We start from the raw sequence: 17,831 nt of genomic DNA, 5'->3' as shown, positions 1-17,831 counted from the left end.
ACAGTATTTGACAAAAATAAAAAAAATTAGACTTTGACCTCAGATCCAAGCACATTCTCCAAAAGAATGTAAATGAACATCATAAAAGTCCAAGAGAAAATGACACACGAAATAGCCATAGAACACCCTTTTCCCCTTAGCCCTAGGCTTCGCCGAAGCAGAAGCACCCAGAAATTATGAGCTGATTCCACGCCTCCATACACCAAAGCAAAAGTGAAGCCACGTTTTATAAATCTAAGGATAACACAAGTCTAAAAGGGGAAATGCAAACAACACTTAATGCATGGTTTAGAAAACTGTTCACAGGTCAACAAGGAAACAACTAACCAACTGCACCATGGACACAAGAAAATCACCTCGGCCGTGCTAACACCCAGTGGCGTGTGAATGACAACAGCATTTCACGTTTGAAACGATAGTGCTCACCAAGGCGAGTTTGCTGAGTGGCGGCACTCGCTCATAGGGACGGGAAAGTGGCTTTGCTCAGCGTCTCAGGAAGCCAGGTGTCAAATCATATTAAGAGGAAAACGTGTGATGCTTGGGGGCTGGAGAGATGGCTGAACAGTTAGAAACCTTTTTGGGTTCCCAGTGCCCGTCTTGGATGGCTCACAACTTAACTGCAAGAACTTTTGGGTCTGCATATTTAAAAGTTTCAAAAAAACCAAACCAAATCAAACCAAAAGCCAACCCATGCCCATCAATAGGGACAGATAATTAAATGACGGATGTGGTAGAATACCTGTTACCCATCAAATGGACGTATAGAGGTATTTATACATCTGTAGCAGTATTGTCCTCGTGCCTTGTGAGTGACAGATTTTTAAAATAGAATCTCCCAGGTGCCATTTTTGGTGAAAGATGAAATTACAAATCTCTATATTCATGTCCAGCAGAAGGGCATGCAGTGAAGAGCAGGAAACTGGGGGTCTCTGGAGAGCCATGTTGGGGTGTTTTTAGATCCCCTTGTTTGTGGATTTTTTGTTTCTGTTTCCTTTTGGAAAAAGACTCAGCAGACTTAATGAGGACGGCAGAGGAGAGGTCCTGGCCAGCCCACCTGGGAGGTGACAGCCACAGGGACATGAGTACCAGAGATCGGAAGTGGCAGAGGGGAGGTCCTGGCCAGCCCACCTGGGAGGTGACAGCCACAGGGAATGCGTACCAGAGATCGGAAGTGGCAGAGGGGAGGTCCTGGCCAGCTCACCTGGGAGGTGACAGCCACAGGGACATGAGGACCAGAGATTGGAAGTGGCCTACACACAGATAGCACCAGGGGTGTGTGTGTTTGAGGGGTTTCCTTTAGAGGGCACTGAAGTGGAGGCTGAGGCACAGAGAGTCCAAACCCAGAAGGAGTCTCCATCTGTATGATCTATGAGTTGACCTCACATCCCTGAGAAATACTCAGGCTCCAGGCCAGCTTTCATCCCAGTGTAGGGACCCATGACTCATCCCCTTAAACCTTAATTATAACACCCGAGTCTGCAATGTGCCAAAAAACATCTGTCATTGTTTAAATCTGCTGCATGGAGTAAGTATAGCTCACCAACAGGCCTGCGGATGTCATTCCCCAGCGCAAAACCAGCACTAGCAAGAAGGCTTCAAACCGAAGCTTCCAGTCAAGCTTGGTGGCAGTCAGTGGACCAGTCCTGTTTCGCTACCAGTGCTGTGGAGATGCAGGACTAAAGCTCTCTCTTTAAACTCAACCAAAGTCCCCTAACTCTGAATGTTCCCTATTGGTTGCCAAAGCCCAGGAGTGGGAAAGGAGGGGTGTTCCTCTGCCAACCCCTCATTCATCAGTGATGGTAGATCCCGCGTCACTGTGTTATTTAGCTGGTTAATCCTTGGGACCTTTTATAGGCACAGTAATGAGACAGAAAATGCTTTAGTTTGGACATGATGGCTGGTAGCTGATGAAGACACAGTTATCCTCTTGGTGCCCAGACAACTGCTGATTTACGTCATTCAGACTTGGGTTAAAGCACCCAGAGAACCCAAACTGAAGACAGGCTCTTGCTTCAAGAACCAAATATTTGTGTCTGGAGGTACTGATGAGAAAAATAAAAGAAATTAAACAAACAAACAAGCAACAAGTCCACACCCTAGCCCTGTCTGTGTAATAGTGGCATCTAATAGATGCAGCAGCATTTGGGGAGGGTATCAAGCTTTTTAAAGCTTATGGTGGGACTGAGAAGATGGCTTAGTTGGCAAAGTGCCTGCCTTGCAGTCATGAAAACTCAAGTTCAATCCAGAACACCCACTGAAAAACAGTCAGGCATGGTAATGCACTCTTGTGATTCTAGTGATGGAGAGGTAAAGGCAGAAAGATCCTTGGAGTTTATTGGCTAGTCAGCCCAATGTAATCAGTGAGCATCAGGACAGTGACGGAGACCCTGTCTCAAATTATAGGATAAGGGCTAGAGAGACAGCTCAGTAATTAAGAATATTCATTTTCTTCCAGAGGACTCAGATCACAACACCAAAATGACAGCTCATAACCATCTATAAATCCAGTTCCAGGGGATATAATGCCCTCTTCTGGCCTTGGCAGGTACTGCACACATATGATAAACATACATTCAGGTAGGCACACACTCATACATAAAAGATAAAAATAAAGTCTTTAAAAAAAGAACTTAAAAAAAGGGTAGATGGCACCTAAGAAATGACACCAAAGGTGACCTCTGATCTCCACATAGACACATAGGCTTCTAAAAGCCTCTGGAAATCATTACATCAGACACTCCCCAAATCAGAAACAGTGTCTGATAACAAACCCACTAAGTACTTTCTACAAACAAAATCATTTTCCTGGACTTATGGGAACAGCATCAACTATGAAAATTTTTCTTGAATTTTATTTAATAATTTAAAAGATTTTTCTACTCAATATCATCAAGAGAAACAAATTTTAAAATCTATTTTATTTGGGGGCCCTGGTGCTCACTTGTTATTTACTCTGCTAAAGGGTAGCTTCTAAGGGAAACATTTAAAATAAAAAAAAAACTATTTCTAAATCTACCCTAAAGTTTGAAAACCTGAGATGAACAGATTCTAAGAAAAAGTCATAATTATCAAAACTGACTTAGGAAAAAATGTCTTTGTCACTGTTCTGTTGCTGTGGAGAGACGCCACAACCAAGGCAACTCTTATCAAAGAAAGCATTTAACTGGGGCTTGCTTACAGTTTCAGAGGCTTAGTCCAATATCATCTTAGTGGGAAAGATGGTGAGACTCATGGTGTTGGAGCAGTAACTAAGAGCTGCTTCCTGTCGTGGGGTGGCATGGTGGGAGGGGAAGGGAGAAGGAGAAGTAAGGAGGGAGGGAAGGAGGAAGGGAGGGAGGGAGGGAGGGAAGGAGAGAGAGAGAGACACTAGGCCTGGCATGGGTTTTAGAAACACCCCCCCCCACACACACACACACTGACACACTTCCTCTAACAAGGCTGTACCTTCTAATCCTTGTAGTCCTTTCAAACAGCTCCACGCCCAGGTGACTAAGCATTCAAATATATGAACTTATGGTGGCCATTCCTATTCTAGCTCCCACCAATCGGAACCTGGAACCAATCACTAAAAAGGTCCAGAGCCACACCTGCCATTCACATCCCTCTTTCATGAGATTGTGACTTCTACATCATTTCAACCTTCAACATAAAATCATGGAATCGTTAAAACATTGTTTTATGAAGCTCACTTAAAGCAAGTGCCAAAACCTAAGAAAAGAAAGGGTGTTAAGGGTGCTGTAACTCCAGGGTCAGGGTGTCGGACTCCCTTGTCTGGTCTCTATGAGTACTGCATATATGGCACGCACACACACATACACACTAATAAAAACACAAAAAAAAAATCTTTAAAAGAATGAAGCTATATGCACAGACGTTTTGCAGTGGATCAAACCTAGCAGCATTTACAGAAAATAATGTCATACTGATGGCAATGCTTATTTCAAGATTTGAAAGATTGTCTTAACACAATTGAGTCAAGTGTCCTAAAGACACTTGAACTTCACCTCAAATTATCTCCTCTTGCTTTGGAAACCAAGGGAAAAAATGCTGACTCTCAATGAGTTATAAAGTGTATTTTAAATGTACACATAAGCCTACATGAAACAAAAAGCTAACCCCATAAATACTTTTAGTAAATCCATGGAAAATATACCCAAGAATATCTACTGCTTAAAAAAAAAAAGACATTGCTTTTCAGGGTTGGAGAGATGGCTCAGTGGGCAAAGGTCCTTGCTACCAAGCCTGGAGAGTTAAGTTTGATCTGCAGAAGCCATGCAGTGGAGAGAGCTGACTCCCACAAGCTGTCCTCTGACCTCCACACTCGCATCTGCCAGGTGAGCATAAATAAATCAACTAAATACGTGTAAATAAAAAAATTAAATTTCTTAAAATTCTAGTTGGCACCATGTAAAAAAGGGGACAGACAAAACACAAAGAATGCTGGAGGCTTTGTTCAGGAACACAGTCTCCTCTCTTGAAACACGAAGGGAATCAACTGCAGGCAGCTTAGAGTTGGCAGAGCGCATTGAAACAGAAATATGGAGGGACCGAAAGCCCTCATGTGTCGGAGTCGGCAGCAGGGAGATAGATGCCTCGCTGCTAACTCAGGGATGGGAAGATGGGGACTGCCTTTCTCATGGCTGACCTCGGGCCCCATCAGAATCCATGCTGGGAAACAGAAAATGTTTGCAGTTAGGGCAAGAATGCACAATTATGGAGTCAAACTGAAATTCTAGCTTGATGCGTGTGCTTGAAAGCACTTAGCAAATGGTTTAAATAATGATCTTTCAAGGGATATTATGGTACAAAGGATAAACCAAAACAACTGCTAGGCTGTCTGTAAAGGGTGGAATATGAAATCAGGTGTGGTGGTGGGCAGAGGTAATCCCAGACCCTTGGGAGGTGGAGGTTGGAGGGTCAGGAGTTCAAGGTCATCCTTGGCTACAGTTGAGTTTGAAGCTAGCCTGGGCTACATGAGAGCTTGTCTCAACAACAAACAAAAAACAAACAAACAAATAAATGGAAGATGAGTCACACTCTTACGCCATATTCTCTACCATAGAATAAGTTCTATATCAAATATCTCAACCAAATGTATGATTTTACTACAGACCTGGAAGGGAAAAGTAAGAAAATACTTGTTTTATCTTAGAATTCAGGAAGGTTTTTTTCCTAAATATTTAACCCAAGCATCACAGGGAAAGCCGAGACTATAGATTCACAAAGATGCCCCTGCCAAAACAGTAAGGGATACATAATGGAGGAGAACGCTCTGATACGTGGCTGGGAAAGGCTGTGGAGAGACATGATTTCTCCTAGAGCCCCCAAGAAAGGGTTATGGATCAACTCAAAGACACTTTAAAAGTGTTAAGATGTGGATCCTGGTGTATGAATGCATGAACTTACCCCACTAAAGGGCCAAGCTGAGAATTTGGCTGAGATCTTTTCCTTCCAACAAACCTGTCAGATGTGAGATCTAAGGTGTGGTGTTGTAGAAGACTGGAGGCATGCGGGAACGAGGTGGAAGCAAGGCCAGTTTCTGGGAACTTATCTTAAATAATCAAAGAGGAATCCAGCATTTCTGTATAAATATGTCTGTTGTAAGGTGAGTTTCTTGACTCTGATTATTATTTGCTTATGCAATGTGTATATTTCTGTGTGGCTATGTGCATAGAGGTCAGGAGAGGATGCTGGAGCCCCTTGAGCAGGGTCTGTAGGAGCTGGAATTGTAGATGGCTGTGAGCTGTGTGACGTGTGTGCTGGGAACGGCACTCTGGTCCTCTGGAAGAGCCACGAATGATCTTAACCACCTAGTCACCTCTGTAGCTCTGACTCTGCAGATTGTAGACATTGTCAGTTTAATAATTTTAGTATATGATTGTTACAAAAGAAAGTGAACCAGTGCTTGAGGAAGCATGCATGAGGCCCTGGGTCCAACCCTCACTACCACAAAAAAATTTAAAAGACTGTTTGAAACCAGAGCACTGCGCAGCACGTTCAGCCTAGGAACTCACCTTTCAAGTTTGAGTGTATTATGAAAACTCTCATCAAATAGTTGCCTAGTGAATCACCGTGGTGATGACAGGGAGAACTCACTCACTCAAATAACTCCAGCATCAAGACAGTTCAGCAAGCAGCATCGTTCGCTTTTCTTTGCCTGCATCTCTACAAGCATTTCTGTAGCATAGGTGGGAACGTGGGCCGGGTGCATTACCAAGCTAGGCCTGCTGGTACCTGATCGAACGCTATGGCTACAGTGACTTCCGGAAGGTGTTGTAGCAGTTGATATTCCCAAGACAAAACATGTGGATTCTTTGTTAGCAGAGTGATTGGAGGCAAGCCACGAGGTCAAAGCCCTTGAAAGCTGGCTATGTTGTACTATGAATGTATGTGTGCGTACATGCATAGACATGTGTGTGTTTTGTGTGTGTGTGTGTGTGTGTGTGAAAAATAGAAAGAAAGTCTCAGCCACTAGACATTGGTATATATTACCCAGGAGTCATATAAAAGTGTTTATTATAAATGATTGAGCTACTCAAACTAATAAACACATCATGAACCCATTGGGATTCATATCCATCTTAACACTGACCCACACTCCCCCACTGGCTCTAATGCAGTGTTAATTGTAGTTATGTTGTGTGGTTACCCAAACACTGCTCATCTTCCTATAATATTCCAAATATTCCAGAAGAGTAAAATAGGTTTTTGCTATCATAAAGGCATGTCAGAATTTGTTTTTATGCACATGTGAGTGCATGAGTGAGTGTGTGTGTGTGCATGTGTGCGTGTGCATGTGTGTGTGCGTGTGTGTGTGCGTGTGTGTGTGTGTGCGTGTGTGTGTGTGTGTGCGTGTGTGTGTGTGCGTGTGTGTGTGTATGAGCATGTGGATGCCAGAGGGCAGCCTTAAGTGTTATCTCCAGGATACCACATATCTCCATCAGACAGGGTCTCTCATTGGCCTGGCATTTACCCAGTTAGCAAGGGTGGCTGGCCACGGAGCCCACAGGAACCACCTAGTTCAGCCTCACCAGACTACAGTTACGAGTTTATTCTGTTCATGCTACATAAGATGTGGGGACTGAACCCAATTGGGCTCTCAGAAGACAAGAACTTTTCTTACTGACTGAGTCATCCCCCTAGTCTCAAATCTACTTTTCATATTTTTTAAAAAATTATTTATTACTGCATGTGTGCATGCATGCATGCAAACCAAAAAGAAAACTTTCAAAAGTCGGTTCTCTCCTTCCATCTTTGTGTGGGTTTGGGGAATTGAACTCAGTTCATCAAGCTTTTGCAGCAATCACTTTGACCTATTGATCCATCTCATTGGCCCCATAATCAATTTTTTGAAAACAACAAGAAACATCCAAAGAAGAGCGACATTGGTGACATGGGAATTTGCCTGCAACCACCCTACCCTTGATTATCAAAGAGCTGTCTGGGATGGATGCTGACAGCCCTGGCTGGTGTTTGGCAGCCGAGGCATATTTAGAGTGTCCCAGGTAGACACTCCGGAGGTCATGCTGACAGGTTCCCAAGGCAGGGATGAAGAACAAGGAGCCTGAAACCTGTAGAGAAGAGGAATGAGCTGGCTGACATGAGCCAGACTCTGAGGCTGAGGCGCTGCCATTTGTTTCCCAGGCAGGAAAGGTGAGCGCTGGAAGATTAAACCAACAGCCAAGCGCCAGCGAGCTGAAGGAGCGCCATGTCAGAGTCCTTCCTGGGGCAGACTCCTCCGCCTTTGTGAAACTGAGAAGCTAAAGGTCCAAGTGAGGAAAGTAGTTCTTTCAGGCAGCATGCGTTTGTAACTCTGGCCCCCAAGAGGCAGAGGCAGGAGGATGGTGCATTCCTGGGCTATGCGGAAAAATCCTGCCTCAGTCTACCGCTCCAAAAATAATAGATACAGCAACACACAGAATTCAGTAGACCAGGAGATGACTCCGTGCTGGTATTTTGTTTTGTTTTTTAGAAAAAGCTTCCTCAGGCTTAAGACCAACCAGTATTAGATGGAGCACAATTAGGTTCCCATAAGCTTCTGGCTTTTCGTAATCCCAGGTAACAGTCTTTATTTCTTAGGTCATATTCATGATGCTTCAAAAGAATTAGCCTAGCCACGGTGGTGGCACATGCCTTTAAACGGGCAGATCTCTGTGAGTTCAAGGCCAGCCATGTCTACTCAGTGAGTTCCACCCTGGAGAGAGGTAGGGGTGCCTAGACCTGAGCATGTGGATTAAAGAAGCACACCCCTTTGTGTTTGAGCTGACGCTCAGAGGTGGTTCTGCCAGCTAGATTTCTGGCTTTCCTGACTTTAGGGAAGATTTTTGTATTTGCCATTTGCCCTAGGAGACATTATAAAACTAACCAAGGGGCTGGAGAGATGGCTTAGCAGTTAAGGGAGCCCACTGCTCTTACAGGGCACATGAGTTTAGTTTAGTTTCTAGTAACCACATGAGTGGCCCACAACCACCTGTGACTTCAGCTCAGGGGATTTGATACTGTGTTCCGGCCTCCATGGGCCTTTTACCCATGTGCACAAATCTACACACACACACGCACAAACACACACAGAGACACAATTTTAAAAAATCTTAACAAAAATATAATGCAAACCAAAGTCAGCAGAAAAGTCTCCCAAGCCCTCTCTATCTAGAAATATATATATTTAAGTTTATATCTTAAAATTATATGATTAGAATATTTGAAAAAGCTATACATCAAGTCACTTTTGCAATTAGCAACCAGGTGTGGCATGGGGCTGGAAAGATGGCTCAGAGATTAAGAGCACTGACTGCTCTTGCAGAGGATATCGGTTCAGTTCCCAGCACCTATCTGGTGGCACACAGTCCACTGTAACTCCAGTCCCAAGGCACCTGACACCCTTGTGGCCTCCTTGGGATTGTGTGCATGCGGTGCTCAGGCGTCCACACAGGCAAGACACTCATATGCTAAAAGTAAGTCAAAATTTAAAAAGAGAAGGCATGAAATGGTTAGTGTTGCAAGCTGATGTTCACTAACACAGGCCATAGGCAAAGCAGAACTGTGAACTCTCAGCAAGGTTCCAACTCTGTCGTGGCCAGCAGCACAGGCGGAAGCAGCTTTAATGACAGCTCGTGAGTCGCCAAACACACTTACAATCGTGAGGATGGCTTTGACGCACAGGGCAGTGGGTGAAGGCAGAAGGTCCTCACAGCACCTGTCTGAGGATCCGGGCACACAGATCACATGTGAGGTCGTGCGGAGCTTGCAAACCCCTCCACCTGTGCTCCCCAGGATTCCAGATGGTTCTGACCGAAGCATATTGCTGTAGAAGATGCTAGAAAGGTTTTTAGTGTGGGATGACCTGATGCCTGCCTGCTTTAGAGGGCAGTGTGGTGACGGGGGCCTTGTTCCAAACACATATTGCAAAGGTCCTTGGAGATCCATCCCATGGAAAAGTCATCTGTTTGTCATGGGTTACCATAGTAACAAGAGTGCAAAGCATCATTTACTCCTATAAGAAAAGTCTCCCTTGCAAGACACATTACTTAAAAGATCACCTTGTCTCGAGGAAACCAAATGCTGGGAGAGCACCATACCAGCATCTATCTACCCCCCTCTCCAGGCCTCGCTGCCAGCGAGCACACCCTAACTGCCCGGTACGGAAGGCATGAGTCTTTCAGGACTTGTGAAGGGTGGACAGTGGAGGCCTGAAAGAGGACATTTCCCTGATGAACCTTCAGCACGAACCCTAAACAAGGTCACAGCCCTGCTCACCTCCACGACCGCCTTCTCTGCAGTCCAATCTTCACCTAGGGAAAGTGCCGCAGAAACAGGCTTTATCTCTGAGTTGGAAAGCCCCTCACTGTCACAGAATCGGGTTGGTTTCCAGTGCAGCGTTTATTTAGCGCCTTTGCGGTGGCAGAGGCGGAGCCTGGGGCTCTGGGCCGCCAGGTCCCGGTTTTATTATTCCTGCTTCACAGAAGGGAAACGACTGTTGGTTGAGCACTAAGGAGCAGGCACAGACCCTGACCAGGAAAACTTGTTGGTTTGTAACGAACGGAAGAACGCCGAGGCTTACTTGAGTGTGTCGCCTGCCAGGTGGCACCAACTAGAAATCACTCGGGCAGGTTTTCTGGCAGAGACAGGGTGCGGAGCTTGAGGCAAGTTCAGGTGGTGACCTGTGGGTCATAGAACCCACGTAACCTGCCCCGACATCTAGAATTCTCGGGCGCTCCGAGTACCAACAACAAGGGGATGGGTGGCATTGAGATTAATTAAGCTCTTACTGCATACCAGACATTAGTCTGCAGGCATCAAGTCTATCCAGTAGCCCATTTCACAGAGAGGAAAAACAAGGCACAGAAATACTATGTAATGCTCACAACTTAACCTCTTGTTCCCTGGACACAAAGGAGGTGCCATGCCCAGGAGGAGAACCCTGCCTGGGGTGGACATTATCACAGGAACCTGGGTCATGTTTCTAAAGTTGCCATTTGGGCCACACTGCCCACACTCTGTCCCCCAGAACATGGATAAGTGTTGGAATATAAGCCTGAGCCTCTACTAACATCCAGGCCTCTCTCAGGACAATTGAGGGTTTTCTAGACCGTGTTTATCAATGAAATACTGCCTGATTTGCCTGGAGCTGTCTAAGAAAAATCAGAGAAAGCGCAGCTTCAGAGGAAATACCACAAATTAAAGACATGTGGGAGGCAGCCTTTTGAATAAAGGCATACACCTAAGGGCTGTGATTTTTTTTTTCTTTTAAAGAGTGTTAAATAAAAAGAAATCCTCACTGGTGTAAATTAATTCCCTTTCACACACATTTTTTTTTAAAGATTTATTTTTTTATTTTATTTTTTTTAATTTATTTATTTATTAAAGATTTCTGTCTCTTCCCAGCCACCGCCTCCCATTTCCCTCCCCCTCCCCTAATTAAGTCCCCCCCCCCTCAGCCCGAAAAGCAATCAGGGTTCCCTGTCCTGTGGGAAGTCCAAGGAACCCCCCACCTCCATCCAGGTCTAGTAAGGTGAGCATCCAAACTGCCTAGGCTCCCACAAAGCCAGTACGCATTTTTTTAACTACTCATTCTGGAACAGTACAAGCTGGTTTTTATAGATTGGTCAATCTCAGGTTTATAATTGTTTTTCTCTCTCTCAGAGAAGCAGAGAGGGCGCTGAACAGAACACGCAGAACATGCACGGTGTGAATGCGGCTCCATGGAGTGCTAGGGGCTGGGGAGCTGTCACCAGCTGCTGGCAGGCGCCTCTGCCTCAGTTCTCACTGAATCAAAACAGCCTTGCCACCCTAGAGCTCAACCACAAAGACACCGAACAGTGAGTTCTAGAGTTTTCTACACCCTCTCAAAGCCACATCAAAATCCCTGAGATGGGACTGGTCTGCTGACCACAGTGAGGTGACGTTCCACTTCTTGGTCCACCTAGGACAGCGGCTCTTTGCCCTGTCCTTCCTTCCTCTATAAAATGGGAACAAGGATGGCCCCTTCTTTCATCAGATGGGTGCAGAAGCCAAATGAGTGAAGGAATCAGAACTGCTTGGCAACACTCATGGTGCTCTAGCTAGTAAATACTATTGGGCAGGGTGGGAGGGGGATGGGAAACACCTACCAGCTTCCCAACACCCCCACTTTCACAGCTTTAAATAGATGTATTTGAAGGGAAAACTGGTGTTAGCATACAACCGAACAAGTGAAGAAATCTGCCCTTATCTGTCGCTTCAGGTGAGGGAGCACCTAGAAACTTCTCGATGTGTTCCCTCCTGCCCCAGAGCAGGACTAGACTTCCCAGGGCAGGATTGAGGGGGGACTTGTGAGCCATTCCTCTCCTTGGCTGGGACAGGCTGCAACTCTGCGCATATTTTGGGGAGGGGAGTTCCAAGCTTCCCTTTGGGCTCTATTGACCCAGGAGCGAGTATCTCACTTTACAGGGCTTTAATTATTAATAATTAGAACCGGATTCTCACGAGCTCAGGCGATCTCAAACTCGCTATGTAGATAAGAATGGTATTGAACTTATGATCCCACTGCCTCTCCCTTCGGAGCGCTGGGGTTAAAAGCTGGCTTTACATGGTGCTGGGGATCCTTCCCAAGGCCCACTGACCTACAGCCTCAGCCACTTTACAGGGTTTTTAAATGCTGAAGATACCAGAAAATATTCACAAGGCGGCAGCAATGACCGGGACACCTGGGTGCCTCTGTCCACCCTGTCAAACATCACAGACCCTGCACCAGACAGATGAAAGTGCACACTGCGCTTGGGGAACACACATGTCAAGGACAGACCGGTTACCAAAGCACACACCTGCGAGCGGGAAAGCTCTCCCGCCTCCCAGACACGCCGGGACGCGTGTCCCCTCCCCCACCCCCGTTTATGTCCAAGAACCAACTCTGAGGAAACTGGTCACGCTCAGGTGTCACTTCGGCCTCTTCTGACAGGGACATTATGGCTTCCAGGGAAGCTCATTAACAGAACAATTAATCCGCACAAAAAGCCCAAACCCACCCCAACGCCTAGGAGAGCTTGAAGTCGAAGGCGGAGGGCGCCCCGGAACGTGGACTCCCACCCCGGGGAAAAGAAAGGGGCTCAAGCCAGGGCCACCCAGAGGGTCGCACTCAAACACCCTGCTCTCAGGCGGCTCCGGAGAAGCCCGGCTCCGTGACAAGCAGGTAGGCAGGAGGGCGTGGGCACCGGCGAGCCGACGTCGCGTAGAGTAAAGTTCAAGCCGGATCTCACCGCCCGGTGGCCACCTCGCCAGGACTGTCCCCCGTTTCACAGTTCACAGTGACTCCCGGTCGTTCGCACGCTCCCACCCACTTCAAACATCCCCCTCTCTCAAGCGGACTCTGGAGCACCACAGAGAGCAGTCTGGAGTGGGCCCGGGAACACCGGGTGTCATCTACGTACCCAGCGCTAGCAGAGCGAGCTGTCCGGCCGCGGGGACCATCTTCCGAGCGCAGGGCGCTGCAGCCACCGCACTCCCTGCGGTTGGCTAGTGACCGCGCGCCGCCGCGGTGAGCGCGGGGAAAAAGGCGCAGGCGGCAGGGCCGGCCCCCGGCGCGCGGGCGGAGGGACGACCGCGCCTCCCGGTGGCACTGGCCGGCACGCTGCCCGCGGCGGAAACGGGAAGGAGGTTCCCGCCACCTCTCCGCCCCTAGGCGACCGGGGCGCGGCGGACCACCCTCCCGAGATGGGGCGCCCCGGAGGGCGCAGGGGTGGGGACTGGGAGCCGGGGGCGGGGACCCGCGCCCCGTTCGCGACAGCCAGTCACCACCCTGGGCCAAGGGCCAGGCAGGAAGCGCTGGGCTTCAGACACCTCCCCGCGGTGCTCGTGCCCAGGGTCGCCGCCCGAGTCCCCTGCGCAGTAGCTGCGTCTAGGCTGTAGGCGGCGGAGCGGAGTCGCCCAGGATCTAGTCACCTGCGCCAGAGGTTGCTCCAAGACAACTCCTGAACAGGGCCAGTCACCCTACAGGGACTGACCCAAGAAAAGCGCTCTCTTCATAGGCAGCCGAACACTAATTAAACGTGAATTCCCACCTGCTCCTCCATCCTTGCTGGCTCTGGGACGTCTGCACCAACCAGGGGCAAAACCACCCTTCACTCCCAGATACATTGTGAAGATCAGGGACTCAGTCTACCACGAACTTAATCACGTTTCAACCCTACTGTCTCAGGGGTGCGGGAGCCGGAACACGGCATGCAGTTCAGTGCAGGACAAAGTGGGAGTGGGTGGTGGGGGTCAGCTAGCTGACCCTTTCAAGGTTTATATAACTTTGACCTGGCCCTCGATACTGGACTAGGAGAGGGGAACACAGGAAGGGAAGACTTTCTGGGTGGAGAAAGGATGGCTCATGTGTGTTTGGGGGACCATCCATGAGGGACAATAGCCCCAAAGAGACTAGCCACAGTTGTCAGACTGACCCCCTCTGTTTCCTGCGCCTCACTGCCCCAGAGAGGCCTCACGCTCCTTGGGGGTGGAACATTGGTGCTAGGGCATGTTTGTCTTGGAATTCGCTTGCTGTCTGCTTAGCTGGATGCTCAAAGGTCTCAGGGTTAAAAATTCCAGTTTATTGTAAGGACAGAGGGACCACTATTCCAAAAGGAGGCCCAAGCCATTGGACCCAACGTGTGGCTATTGTGTTAACCATCCTTCAGTTAAGGAATGTAAAATGAAGAGTTGGGCTTCTGTTGTAGTTCATCGTCACTTGCCCTATAGGTTTGGGCCTGTCAAGAGGAATGACGTCACAGTGGGGAGCATTATTCGGCAGCCCCAAAACAAGGAAGGGGGTCCCAATATCCCCTTCAAGGATACACTCTCATTGATCTAACTTCCTCCAATAGGGTCCCACCTACTGGAGTTTCCTCCATCTCTCACTAGCGCCGCCCACTGGGGGGGTCCAAGCGAGCAACAAACAAGTTTTTTTTATGAGAAAGGGTGTTAAATCCAAGCATCTCTTTTGTTTTAATTAATTGATTGACTGGTTGTTTGATTGATTTTTTCTTTTGGAGACTGGGTCTCATTGAACTCACAGAGATCTACCTGCTTCTACCTCCAAAGTACTGAGATTATAAGGCCTGCATGGCCAGACCCAGCTCCAAGCGCCTCTTTTGAAAAAAAAAATTGTTAATACTATTTGTATAAGGGTTCTCACTGTACGTGTGTATCTGGCCAGCGTCTGATCCCTGGAACTGGAATTACAGATGGTGATGCATAGCATGTGTGTGTGTGTGGAGGGGGGGAACTGAACCCATAATCTCTGCAAGAGGAACAAGCGCTCTTAACCACTGAGCCAGCTTTCCAGTCATAAAAGGTTTCAGAGGCAGGCGGGCATTTAAGATCTGAACCATAAGATACAGACTATTCTATTATAAAAAGGTACTTTGAAAGGGATGTGAACTTGCTGGGCGGTGGTGGTGCACACTTTTAATTCCAGCACTCGGGAGGCAGAGACAGGCAGATCTCTGTGAGTTTGAGGTCAGCCTGATCGACAGAGTAAGTTCCAGGACAGGCTCCAAAGCTACACAAAGAAGTCTTGTCTTGAAAAATCAAAAAAGAAAAGAAAAGAAAAAAAAGGACGTGAACTCACATAGAAAACCATCCCTTCCCTACGTTGACAGACAATATTGTGCTGCTTCCGTCACCGCTTTATGCTGTGACTGCTGAGGGTCCGCCTGTCAGTCAATCCCTCCACCCACCGCATAGCTCCTTTCTGAGGTCTTCAGCATAGGGGCTCGCTTTCTTCGACTTGACCTGAACCTGCCCTGGAGCTTGCCTGGTGTTTTTGGCCACAAGAGGCAAGGAAAGAATCGGGGCTGGGGACTGGTTGTCTCCTCCCTGAAGCATGCGCAGAGAGGCGAAGGCTGTGGTTGGCTGTGGCTGTCTGGGAATCGGTCTATCCTGGTCCTCTGCCCGCTGCCTACACAATGCTGGGGCTGGCAGAACCAAGCAAGTGGGCTGGTACCCTGAAGGGCTGGAAAGTGTTTTTAATCAAAAGATAATTTGTAGGGATGTAGAGATGGCTCAGAGGGTAAGAACGCTTGTTACTTTTGCAGAGGACCAGAGTTCAGTATCCAGCACCCACATGGTGGCTCAAAACCATCCATACTCCAATTTCAGGGGATCTAATACTTCTGTGGGCATTAAGCATGCACATGGTACATATGCATAAATGCGGCAAAGCACACATGCAATAAAATGAATAAATATAATTTGAAAAGTTCTTTAACAAAAAAAAAAGATAATTTGCTAGCTTGCAAACTCAAAAGTACACAACGCCAGGCATATTCTTTCTGTTTTTACTCCTTCTCTCCCTCCTTCCTTCCCTCCCTCCCTCCTTCCTTCTTTCCTTCCTTCCTTCTGTCCTTCCATCCCCCTGTCCCTCCCTTCCTTCTTCCAACTCTCCCTTCTTCCCTTTCCCTCTCTGTCTTTCTCTTCTGGGCCTGGATCTTGTTACACAGCCAGGAATTTTCAGTTCTCCTGCCCCAGCCTCTGTAGTGCTGGGACAACAGAAGCATGTTATGGTGCCTTGCTTAGAGTGTGCTCCAATACATGAAAATCACTCCTTATCCCCCAAGATTTTCTTGAGCTGGTGCAATGAGGTTTTAGAACATTCAGGTTTATTTTTCATTCTTGCGTGTGTGTGTGTGTGTGTGTGTGTGTGTGTGTGTGTGGTATGCTTTTGTGTGTATTGTGTGTGCATGTGTGTGGGTGTCTGTGCACATTTGTGCATGCATGTGGAGGCCAGAGGTGAAATCATCATCCACTGTCCTTCTAATTCATTTGTTCACTGAGGTAAGGTGTCTTAATCAAACACAGAGCTCAGTGATTGGGCTGGCCTGTAGCTAGCTTGCTCTTGAGATACCTCTTTGCCTCCCAAGGTTGGAATTTCAGGTAGGCTATTACATCACCCAGTGTTTATGTGGATTCTGGGGCTCTGAACTCCAGTCCTTATGCTTGAGTGACAAGTTCTTTAAACAATGACTCCTTCCAGTTTATTTTTATGACTAGATAATGAGGTTTGGGAAGCAAAGGGCAAGAGTGATGTTGGAAACAAAATTTGTTCCAAGGTTTCTCTGCTCCATTGCCTCGGTTTCCCACGTTTTTATTAAAGATAATGCTTAACGTATTGGGTAGGAGAACTAGGTGCCAGAGTTTGCTTAACAGTCTTTCATATCAGCAAAGTCTCCCTCTGTGGACTCGCCTTCCCCTTCCATGTTCCCTACTCTTTTCTTGCTCAATCATTCCATGCCAATTTCCTTGTTTACAAATTCACATACACGCACACAAACCCATGCACGTGTGCACATATACATACTCATGTTTCAGTTATACAGAATTTATGGCTCTCTGAGCAGAGTGAATCCCAGTGTGTCCTTAAGACTGGAGAAAGACTGGGTGCCCTTCCCCTGCAGACCCTGCATCTGTCCCCTGCATCCCTGAGGCTCCATTCCTGCGTGCATGGAGAGCCCCCTTTATAGGAGTATACTCTGGATTGAGCAAGGGTGATCCACTCTGCAGAACCAATCGTGCCTGTCCAGGGCAAACAAGAGAACTCTGGTGGGGCTGGGGCAGAGGCCACCAAGTCACAGCCCAGGTGCCTTCCATCCAAATTCCGAGAGTGTGTGTAGGGGTATTTCCCCCCTCTTCCTCAGCCTCCCCTCATTCCTGGTTATGGGGCAGTCAAAGGCCCTGGCGCTGTCACCTAGCAGTCGGCCAGCTGGCCTGGTCTCGAGTAAACAGCCCCCTATACTTCTAGACAGTCTCAAGAAGGAAATACAGCTATGGGTGTGAGAGGAAAGATAGCTCCCATGTGCCAATCTCAGAGCCAGTGACCTGCTGCCTTCAGCATGTACAGGACCTTCCCTCAGGAAGCAATACAAGGCAAGGGGAGTAGGGGTGGCAGAGGCATCCACCAGATGGTAAAGTTCAGAAGCCATTGGTCACGGGGAACCTTTTTGGAGGACTCTTAGAACTGAGTTTTGGTGGAGTGAGGATATTCTAATACAAGGGATTTAGGGAGAGAAAAGGATGCAAAGTGATGAATTGTCTAAGTTTCAGCCCCATGGCCTCAGCGATCAGTGTGTCTCCAGCTCTAGGGGAGGACAAAGCAGGGGGACTCCTGCTGGGTTCATTGTGCATCTTCCTTGCCTGGGTGAGGAGGCCTCCGCCCTTAGGCACCTGGGTGATTTTCATTCCCAGTGCTGTTCAGAATGGATGTGGCTCCTGCTTCCTGCCTCACTCCTGGTGCTCAGGCTGACCTCAGATGTGGACCCTGGACATATGAATTACCTCAAATCCTTCCATCCTAGAACGCAATGTCGCCAAAGCGTGGG

At 47.7% G+C, this 17,831-nt stretch overlaps 1 protein-coding gene across 1 annotated transcript in view; it reads right to left on the bottom strand.

Annotated features, from left to right (window-relative positions):
- Positions 1 to 13,547, bottom strand: part of Tgfa (transforming growth factor alpha) — a 93,229-nt gene extending 79,682 nt beyond the window's left edge. The window contains 3 exon segments of the mRNA XM_041635581.1: positions 12,906 to 13,152; positions 13,270 to 13,416; positions 13,536 to 13,547. Of these exon segments, the coding sequence (XP_041491515.1) occupies positions 12,906 to 13,152; positions 13,270 to 13,416; positions 13,536 to 13,547 (406 nt within the window).
- Positions 13,548 to 17,831: the final 4,284 nt, after the last annotated feature.

This window comes from Microtus oregoni, unplaced genomic scaffold (assembly GCF_018167655.1).
Source record: "Microtus oregoni isolate MIOR12 unplaced genomic scaffold, Mior012 000002F_ref0000024, whole genome shotgun sequence".
NCBI classification, from domain to species: domain Eukaryota; kingdom Metazoa; phylum Chordata; class Mammalia; order Rodentia; family Cricetidae; genus Microtus; species Microtus oregoni.
This window is presented reverse-complemented; position numbering and strand designations above follow the sequence as displayed.